Here is an 11145-nt window from a genome sequence, read left to right on the forward strand (position 1 = left end):
CGCTGAGCGCGAACACTGCTTTGGCATAGAGCTAAGTTGTAACCTAGAGTAAAAATTTCTTTCTTGAAAAAGTTTTTTTAATGAGAGCGGCCTCTCCGTACTGCATGATTGTATCTACGCTATAGATGCCGAGTAGCCTCGTTGTTGGTGACGATTTTTCCCGTAATAGGAAAATCGAATTGGTACATACTAATTTTGTCGGCAATAGTTAAAGGAAGCATAGGTTAGTTTTCCTGATCTCTGAAAATCCTGAAAATCTGATTTTTATTATAATCGACTTAGCTTAGAATAGCTGTTGCACGTCGTTTAATTTATTAGATCTGTGTACTTGGGTCACAAATTCTGTGTCTTTAATTTAAAAAAAAAAATAATTAATGTAGCGCAGTATTTGTTTTTGGTGCACAAATTTTATATAGGTAATACTTTTGTTGATTATCAAAGGAAGGTAGGGGTATCTGGGGAAGGGACTATATGCTACGAAATGTATTTTCGAGGTGAATTCGCTTCCTGAAAACGTTTGGAAGATTTTTCCGAAATTTAGATTTTTCTATTGATTTTTCTATTTACTTTCATTATTATTTACTTTCAATTTATACAATACTAGGCAACCCTTAACGAAGCGAAAGGAACGGTTTAATTGTTTATCACAATTTTTACTATTTGAGAGCTTCATTTTCTAAAATAATATGAAAATAGATAGCACTGAAAAAATTGCAAACCACCAAAGAGTGAAGCAGAAATTATGGGTTGAGGCACTTGGCTCATATATAAAATAAAATGCTATCGATAGCTAACTTGACAAATAATAATCAATAAATGGACCATGCTGTCTTCAATTACATGTAGACCAATACGCTGCGGTTTAGGACGTAATCTACGGAATAGACGATTATCATGCAACCGTTATTTTTTCAATGCATAAAGTGAGACAGATTGGGGTTGTCGAGTTCTTATCTCTCCTTATCAAGTACAATCTGCAGTGATTTAATTCAGCAAATCAATAACGCTAAATGAGAACTATTTGGCTTTAAAGTATAATTACTCAAAAACTTCTCACTACAATTGAAGAGCTAGTAATATTTGCTTGAAAGCAAGACTAGGCTTTCATTCGTTAGCATCCAAAGGAAAATAAAAAAAATATCCTTACTTGCGAAGCATTACAACATATTGTTTTGCACACCAGCTACGCCGCTTTCGAATTTCGAAAACTGGTCAACTTCGCAGTATCTCGACAGGCGCTCGAAGTAATTATCGTTATCCGTGACATTACGTACGTAGAGGAAAAAACTACTGTTTATTTGCGTAAAAGGTTGCATATGCATTTCTCCGTTGGTAGAAATTGCTAGAAAGTAGGTTGCTTGCTTTAAAGTTTGGCCCGTTTTCATGAGTCCGATACCCAGAGCCCCGATGATCTTGAGGAACGCAGATCTTCGACTTTGCGAGGGGTCCGGTTTTATAACGAAGAGTTGATCAATAAAATGCCATACAATCACAGCACTGTCAAATGTACCGTTGTTTTGAAATCGATGTCGAGTCTCACTTCTGTTAGATTTTATGGAACCATTTTGAACATTTTTAATTTTTTTTTTTCTTTCTCATTTTTGTTCTAAGCCTTTGAGATTTATTTCACCAAAAACTTAGCTGTCCAAAATATCGACTATATATTCATGGGTCTCTCTTAAAAAAGGATGGGTATAAACACAATTTTTTAATTGTGATTGCCGATAATGGCCGTATGTTGTGCTGATATCGTGATGCCGACACTGCTATACCTGTACAACGTCCATTTATAAGCATACTGTATTATCTTCAAAATAGAAAGAAGATTTTTATAGTTGAATGCATACAAGCGTATCAGCGTTAACTGACCATATCTGGTTAGCACTCTACTATTTGCTAATGTAATCACTTAATCAGAGACATATGTTTTTCGATACAAATGCTCAGGAGGTGAGCGTTCATCTCGTAGATGCGGAGCGTTTACTGCCTGTCTGAATGGCTTCTCTAATAGCTAGTCTATTTACTACAAGCATTATAATAACAACAGGCTCTCAGAAATTGTTGTAGGCCTATTGTACTATCATCATTGTTCTCTTCATCATATGCGATTACGATACGGTCAAAAGGATAACAAATAACCGCAGTGTTGCCTCTCACTGCCATCCTGATCATTAACACCTTTAGTAGTAAAGAAGATGATGTCTGTTCCTCTTCACGTTTCGTCAGTCTAACAACCCACGACACTACTGCCAGATCTTCTCACTACAAGAAGATCTGTGTATATATACTGTGATATCTTTATGCGCTAGTCCGCCTCATTCGTTATTGAATTATAAGAAGCTACACTCAACAGACACATTAGCACGTACGATCGTAATGGTTGCAATTGTGTTTTGCTAATTCTATCATGATTATTCCAACAACGTGTTGGAAGAATTAACTAGGAAGATATTAGGAAAGGTAGTAATCGGCATAAAGTGATCAGAACGCTATGCTACATACATTGAGCATTCTCACTTAATTTCATCGTGATAAAGGCGGGGTCTTCGGATGACAGGTTTTGCTTGCGCGTGCCCTGGGCTGCTTAGTGCTTGCCAAAGCCCCTCGGCATTCCTCTTTCCATTGGAATGAAGTAAATAAGGTGGTTATGCTCTGACGGATTAGTAAGTGTCGGAGAAGCGATACTCGTCTCAGGGTGAACGACAGGAGGCTCTGGCCACTGCTATCATTTCGGCATTGTCTTCTTTCGCTGGTTCAGGTGTACTTTGGTATTTACACTCGGACTGCCCTCTTTGTTTACCATATTTGTTAAGTGAGCAGTGGACTTCCGTCGAAGTATCCGCGCTCAAGCTTAACCAGTTTTTCGGCACGGGTTTCTTATTATGTGGGTGAAGATTTGACTGAAGCGGTTGCAGTAGCCTGAAATAGAGTAGCTGTGCTTGAAAAAAGCCTGCGGGAAGGTGTAGTCTGGTTAGCATAAACCTGGTTCAAAACGACGCCGGCAAAAATAGAATAAGAAACATTCAAAAAGAAGATGTGACAGAGGATCGAAAAAAGCTTATCAAAAATATCCTACAAATTAGTTGAAGCAGGTTAGGGATATAAAGGAAGGTTCATTCACACATATTACCACAACAGAAGCAATCAAAAAAGCTTGTAGCGAGAGATTCCAGCACGAGCACAATATGGAAAAAAGTTTTTGATGGATACACAATAGATGCCAAAAACTGCGCAGTGAAAAAACGATAACTTTCCTGTTGGAAGAAAAAACTGATGCATCGTATAGAAAGAAGAGAACGCGAATTCAGGTAAATCAGCATGGAAGAAACAACGCCATATGTGGTTACTACCATATATGGTAGTACTAACAGTAAGGTAGCACTAACAGGTAGACAACGAGGGTAGCGCAGCAGCAGGGTTACTTAATAGAGAAACAGCGGCACGGTTTCTAGTCTATTTTCGTGGGATCCCGATGCCCCGCAGGTTTTCTGAGTAAGATGCGCCTCGTGTAAAGAAAAACAAGTAAAGGCATAAGCTGCCATATAGGACGCGCCAAGTGAAATCAAACAGGAACAGAAGTTAAACCCACCTTTAGCAGAGTCGATCCCAAATATGGGGCCAAACAAGTGAAACAATATAAACCCATTACAAGCCAAGCAACAGGAAAGCATGTACGGCTTTCTGGGTTGATAGCGGCTGTCGTAACTGCGCTACCACAATGAAGGAAATTACATGGCGTAACGGGTATGTGAACCGAAACAATACAGATTTCAGGGGGAACGAAAGGGTGCTATCGAGAAAAACTTCTGGGGTAGACGAAGGTAACATGATCGATGAACGACGCTATACGAAGGTCCGTGTTTAAAAAACGCGCACAAAGAAATCGAAAATGGGAAGAAGGGCAAAGCAGATAGTAAACGAAATTGAAAAAACTGCCTATTTGGATATCAAGGAATGTCGAAATGAGTGAAAGATGGGAGCCAATTTAAAAGATACGTACGTAGTCGAACAATTTCAGCAACGAAATATAATATGCATCGGTGAAGGTATACATTTTTAAGAGCTTGACATTCCGTCCGGAAATAACTATCAATTAATTAAGTGGAAATAATTAATTGTACAAGGATCAATATACGAATTAGCAACTAGGACAGTTGTAATGGGGCCGATATGCTGAAAAGGCGAAAAGATTTAGACCGCGGGCACGAGATATTTCGATAAGTGAGAAGCTCATTCGAACTAAAATGGGGAGCGGAAGCAGGATTGTCTGAAGATGGTGGCAGAGTACAAAGCCTCGACTATATGAAGTATATATTTTTATAAGGAAATTGAAATTGGTAGACGAATATGTAAAAACAATCTTATTTATCAATGCACACTTGCCATAGCTCGGTCAAGGGAGGGTACCCAGAGCAGAAGAACTATTTGAGAAATTCTTACAAGCAGTAACAGGAGCGGCGCCGTTTTCAAGGAAGGACGTAGAAAAAAAACATACCTAGCATATAATAAAGGTACCATTGTTCTTAGTAATTATTAAAGACTAATATCCAAAAGGGAGGCGAACCGAGCTGGTGAGATTAAGGTTGGTGTCGAAACAAAATTTGATTATGACAAACGTGATAACAATATTATTTATAATATCTATATTTTAGAAAGCGGGAAGCAAAAATGCGTTCATTCTGGAATAGGTGGAAAAATAGGCGGATTAGAACATGACTCCCGCTTTTAACGATAGTATAGACACAACTGATCGATTGCAGGACTCAATAAATTGTAAGACAACAACCTGATCAAGTTCTGCATGCATGGTACAAGTTATGTAAAAAGCTCAAAAAAAAAACAAACCAAAACTGTCCGGCGTCAGTTGATAGGGGTTCCGCAAGGATTCTCAGAAACAGCTAAAAATATTAGCAATTAACGACAAAAACCTAAAGTAGACTGAAAATAAGCTAGGTGTAAGCTTGCTAAACAGGTGCAAGCGTTTTGCGAATATCGGATGTCACTACACGGGCGGAACAGACAAAGAAGGATACAACAATGGTCTGCAACCCTAGGACCGATCATGAAATAACCACAACTTCAAAGTCAATACTAGGGCTCTCCAAAACTACCATTAATACACTGTGTAGTACTCATACACTATTCGTGTATGAGTAGAAAAACAGTTGGGGTCGGTCCCACATGGAATCGAACATAAAGCTGATGATGAGAGGATGAAATTTTCGAAGAGCTTCGAAAAACCATTGCGCAGAATCGTCTCATTTGAACAGTGCTCCATGGCTGGAGAATGGATTAAAAAAGTACTGGGCATTCTCAAAGGTGACTCCCGTAACAGCTAACCGCTAAAGACCCGGAAACCAGTGACAATTATAAATGCTGTTAACAAGACACGTGTTTCTATTCTGGAAGGCAGTTTCAAATAAAATCCAAATATATCATAAATCCCTTGCAGAGTCGACTTGATACAGGACACAGGTACAATCGAAGTGTGTTTATTCGCAAACAAGAGAACTATTTTTACCCATAAAGTAAAGACTAACTGTTTTTTTTTGCTGCGCGTATGAGAATGGAGTACGATCCGGTAAATTGGTAGAACCTAAAAAAGATAAAAGGGCTTCTAGATCGATTTTTTAGAACGTCGTTTAACCATAATTGCACTCTCGTCAGAGGATAGATCAACCAGATGAAAAAGTTTATTTGAAAAAAACAAGATTTAGGTGAGGAGTGCTTTTGCACTGCTCCTAGTACACTGAAGCCGTACCTAAAAAAATTATGTGAAGCTAACCTTGGCCGCCGCCGAGCAGCTAACATTAACAAAGGAAAACCTAAATAAAACTATATTTGTGTGCAGGTAATACAGAAACAATGACATGAGGATATAGCAAAGTTACAGGAAATGTCTAATACATGTAGGCTATAATACAATAATTAAAGAATAGTATATTAAAAACAAGTATAATAATACTGGCCTTGTCGCTTATATATACTTTATAGAACATATATAGTAGTGAGATACACTTTGGATGAAAATGGAGAAGTTATACCTAAAGCCGCCAATAAATCAATAAGAAAAACAGACGATCGAGATTGACAAAAAGAAATGCAAAGGAGTAGTTCAGAAATTCACTATGAAAAAAGAATATAGAAAAATTTTTGGCTTAATGATGTATCCGAACCAAGCCGTCTCAAATTCGTTCGCTGCTTATGCCTCCGAAATATTAAATATTAATGTTTCAATGATGAAATCAAATAATAGTAGGCATGCCGTGACAATGAAGAACAGGTATGTCACAACGTTTTCACACCTACATAATAAACCCTTACTTCACTGCTATAAGTAAAAGGTCGGAGAGGGTTTAAGTTTGTATGGACACAACCAGCCCTGCTTTATGCAGGTAGTCCGAAATATTTTGCAAAATCCAGAACGGAGCGAAATTTGTCAGAAGAAACAACCGGGAAATTGCGATGGATACGGGACATATGGGACCGTTTTTGCGAGGTAACAAAGAGTTCGAACAGATTGTGTAGATGATGGTGATGTTTTTGGGGGGTGGCGGTGGTGGTTGCGTATACAACGACCGCCGTCCTTTCCTTACTTATTTCTTCTCTCACCTTCTTCCTAAGCAAAGGGACGACAAACACCACACCTTTTCCAAGAGTCGCAGTAATGGCATTGACAACCGTCATTTTCGTTCTGTCTGCTCCTCTTCGTTTTTCTGCCTCGTCGGACCTAGTCAGTCCTTTCCAACGTTTCTTCCGTTGCTCGGCCTCCTGTCTCAGCAACTATAAGAGCACATGACTCTTCTTCTTCTTCTTCTGCTTCTTCTTCTTCTTCTTCTTCTTCTCTTTCTTCTTCTTCTTCTTCTTCTTCTTCTTCTCCTTCTTCACGTGCTCTCGTATCTCCTCCGTTCCGCGCAGTTCTTCGCACATTTCGGTTCCATCTCCAGCTGTTGCCCCTGTCATGCTGTCTCCCCAGAAGCGAGTGACTGTTGCCTTGAACCTCGTTCCATCCTGGCTAGTGTACTAGACTTAAGTCGTTGCTTTCTTGTATGCCGCCTGCCTCCCTCTATGTGGGCGTCTGGTCGTCTACTGTTCTGCAATGAGTTCGTTGCCTTTTTTTTGCTCCAGAGTGTACGTTGATTCCCTAGTCTTCCGTTGTTGCCCAGCCTCCGTTTTGCCCTATTTGTCTGTCTTGTTTTCTTCGCTGTCGCCCGTACCTGAAGGTTTGTTTGCTTCCTGTGGGCATCTCCTGTGCCACATTCACGGACATCTTCTGCCTTGCTCAGCATTGTCCCCTCTTCTGCGGCTGTGGCCATTCGAAGAGCCAACAGTAGCAGCAGCAGAAGCAGCATCAGACGAAGCCGTTGCCACAGCCACCACTGCCATTCAGAGGGTGAGTGCTGTGCGCGTTCTGTCCGCTCCCGCCAACCCTCTTCGACGGAAAAAACGCCTTCGACTCCACGCAGAGGGTGGAGCCTCTGCGCGGCCCCGCCTCCCGACATGCGCGCCACCGCGGCGGCGGCAGCGGCAACCGCCGTGATGGTCCACTACCATCATCACCACCGCCACCGCCATGACCAACACAACGATCGGTTGTGACTGAGTTGCTACGAGAACGAGCGGCTGCTCCCCCACTACGCTGTGCCAGCTAACCTACCCAACTCAGCCCAGCCGTATCGTCGTACCCTGGCTAGATGGCTGACGACTGGGCGACCGACTGCTCGCCGCGGCATGCTGTCGTCTACCATAGGCTGTTCTGCACATAGAAAGCTCAAGCAGAAGGGCTGCTGACACTGGGCTTCTCGCTTGGGCCTTCTTTCTGCCTGCCGCCGCCGCTGCTGCTTTTCTGGTTGGGCTGCTGACACCAGCACCACCGCTACAGCCGCGACCAACACGACGATGGCCGTTGGTTGAGCTGCGCGAGCGCCCCCCGCTCGCCTTTTCGTTCGAGCCTTCGATCGGCGGCGCTGTCGCCGGCGGTAACAGCAGCCGAGCAGCATCCTCGTAGTCGACAGGGTCTGCGGGACGAGTGGCGAGAGTCGACAGAAGATACTAGACATCCAGCGCGACGGCAGTGATCGCTGATGGCGCAGAGAAGAGAAGAGCTGGCGGACTGACTGCTGCGTGCAGCCAGCGCTACACGAGACAGGCAGGAACTGGTGAAACAGGAAGCACGAGCAGCAGCTACAGGCCAGCTGTACCCGTAGCTGCTCCGGCAGCATTTATTCAGCCAGATACAAACAGACAGAGAGATCTACACCAAACGACTGCCGAATCGTATTAACTGTTGAGGATTAGACTTTTGCAACTACCATCTCTTCTGTTACCGCTACAAAGGCTGAGCATGCGCGTTCGCTAGTATAGGGACAATAGTTCGGAAAGGCAAAAAAAAACTTGAGCTTCAATAGAAACAATAGCATCAGTGATGGTTATCGCAGGAGGTGAGTACTGAATACTGCTAATAGCGAATAGTTGTCGACGTGTAACAACTGTTCGTATGTATAGCAAAGAAGAGCGCGCGGTAACTGACGCTAGCGACGACCAATGACCTTAGACAGTTCGTTCCATCAGGCAGACTATGCAAGATCCCTGCGAGGACAGTGCATCAACAAATGGTAGTTCAGGGCTATAGTCGCTACTGATCTTATTACAAGTGACTTCAGTGAGATAGCAAAGAGGGCAAGAGGCCAGTGGTACTTGAGGATCTGCAACAACCGGCCTCTAACAGTGTCGTCGTGTACTTTCACCGCGCTCAGGGGTGGGTCGAGTTTCGTCGTTTAAATGGTCGCCGTCCTCTTTATTATTTTGTGTTTCGTCCTCAACAAGCAACGGAGTACTACGGAGAGTTGTAAGTATTTCTGGATGTGTGTAATCAAGACGAGGTAGGGGGGCAATAGAAAGGGCGACTTGTTGCAATGACGGTGGTAAATTGCATTGAGACTGGTCGGCGCAATGGAAATGATCGCGTCTTAAGATAAGTTAGGGTCTTGTTGCTGGTGTAGCCCACCCTTGTTCATACCTATGTTAGATGCTGCACTGCTTCAATACGTTGGAAGGCCCTGAACAGCTCAATGATATCGATGCTTGCTAGTTAGCTAACTAGTCATCGATATCAACAGCAGGAAAAAGTGATATCAACGAGCTTCGGTACCGTCCGCACCCCCAGGCATTCGCTGCTCTTCCCGACGTCATCGTTAGAGTCATAACAAGAAGTTAAAAAATAGACTAACTTTTAATGATCATTGGCCGTTACAATTCTTTTTTCTGTTAATTTGTGAATTGTTGTTTGCTATCGTTATAACACTTCATGTCGACATAGTCCCTATTGCTATAATCCCAACTATTAATAAAAAGAACTCCACAAACAACACACGAACTTCCTGGCAAGAAGACACATTGGGATAATGATACAGAACTAGGAAAGAGCACGGAGTACTGCAGAAATTGTTGACATTTTATCTTGAAATTGAGCACGGAAGGGGCGCTTTGTGCGACATGGGCACGAGAAAAGCAGTTCGCGCAGGTGGGTCGGGCTGAACCCCGGCTACAGTACGGCGAATGTCCCTATGTTTGCTAGATGTACACACATATGATTACCAAAATTCCAGTAGTTCGAACAATTCGTTAGTGAAGTGGGTCAGTTTAATCAGTGAATGATCGAAGGTAAAAAAGCAAAAGTGTGCTAGTCAGTGAAGTGTTGAAGCTCGGCCCGCGTACATCAATTGTGATAGTGTGAAGTTTATAGAGGAGAAAACGAGCCTGCTATTCTGGAGAGCCAGTTACAGTCAACAAACTAGAAAGTGGACATACGGACAAACCTTTGCGGAAGTCGAACAGCCCTAAAAAAGGGTAACAAAGTTAGTCGTGCGTCGAAGACTCGACCTGCCTCCGACACCAACTTCAGCGACGATTTTCAAATTAACTCTGTAAAACACAGCAAACTCGCCGAATTAATACCAGGTTGCTGCTGATACCTGAGAAGAATATGCGCACTCAGTAGAAGTAAGTGACAGGTGGTAAAATACGGAAACGGTTAAAATCCCATCACGCCATTTTCCATCGTATCGAGCGTAACACACGTTTGCTTACTGCGACGTTAACGTGATGATCGCTAGTGAAGACTACGCAATGGATCCAACTAACCAACAAGGAGGTGCACTGGTGGCCCGCGGAGGAATCAACGGGGACTACGGGGGTCCTGACGTGATGGGGGGTTCCGTGATGAGTGCGACTCATTTCAAGCAGGAGATGGACCCACTCATGATGGACATGACAGGTGTACCAGGAGTTCCAGGAGGAGCCTCTGATGTACAGGGTGTTCCGGAGTATCCCTGGATGAAGGAGAAAAAAACCTCCCGTAAGCAACATCGTGGTAAGTGCATAGTTCTCATTTCATGGTTTGAACTTGTTGTTCATGGAGAACGTATTCATGGTCATCATAATCGTGTAACTTGTACAGCTGATGATAGTATATAGCTGCTATTCAGCTAGAGCAAAGTTGATTTATAAACTTCAACGCTCGTGTATCTATCCTATCATTCCCCCTCGAATAAGCAGTTACTAGTTTCATTAGTAGCCAGTTCGTGTTCGACCAAAGTTAAAAACGTCAAGGTGCATTGTATGTCAAAGCACGGCTGCACAACATAGGAAAAGCTGTATCAGTTGCAGGCGAATAGGAATATCGTCTTCCTCCATTCCATTCATGACAGGAAGCTTTCAAACAAAGTCTCGATTCGTTGGCGACAACGCGGTACTTCTCAAAACTAGTTTCGTTATACTGCCTTATTTTCTAGAATCTTACCTCTGCTTGCTGCCTTTTAAGTATCATGACTTCCGTCCACTGGTCGTCGTTTGACGGCGACACGGCGGCCGATTTTGTCGCTGCTGAAGACGTCCGCTCAAACGTGTAATTGCGTTCGAGAATTCCACAATACAAACAAGTTCCACTAACTGTAAATAATTTCTTCGGATTTTGTATTTAGAACGATTTCTGTACTCTTCCATAGAAATGACCACTTTTTTGGGCAGTGTTTTGTGTTGCTATGTACAAATACGTAATCAGACACAGATTACCCACAATAACAGACCGGCCCACAGTTGACCTACGGTTAAACTAGTTGTTTATCTAGAAAGAAACAAATATAT

At 42.6% G+C, this 11145-nt stretch overlaps 1 protein-coding gene and 1 long non-coding RNA gene across 2 annotated transcripts in view; one reads left to right on the plus strand and one right to left on the minus strand.

Annotated features, from left to right (window-relative positions):
• Positions 1 to 224: 224 nt before the first annotated feature.
• Positions 225 to 10226, minus strand: LOC111268177 (uncharacterized). The gene is made up of 3 exons (XR_002685052.2): positions 10144 to 10226; positions 9819 to 9924; positions 225 to 2919 (listed from the first exon to the last, which is right to left on the minus strand). It is a non-coding gene; the product is annotated as an uncharacterized LOC111268177 (long non-coding RNA).
• LOC111268174 (uncharacterized) overlaps positions 9954 to 11145 on the plus strand; it is a 114457-nt gene continuing 113265 nt past the window's right edge. Inside the window, exon 1 of the mRNA XM_086971653.1 lies at positions 9954 to 10372. Coding sequence (XP_086827779.1) covers positions 10105 to 10372 — 268 coding nt within the window. The 5' untranslated portion in view covers positions 9954 to 10104. The remainder of the gene's footprint in view (positions 10373 to 11145) is intronic.

Source organism: Varroa jacobsoni, unplaced genomic scaffold (genome assembly GCF_002532875.2).
Source record: "Varroa jacobsoni isolate VJ856 unplaced genomic scaffold, vjacob_1.0 scaffold_134, whole genome shotgun sequence".
Taxonomy (NCBI): Eukaryota; Metazoa; Arthropoda; class Arachnida; order Mesostigmata; family Varroidae; genus Varroa; species Varroa jacobsoni.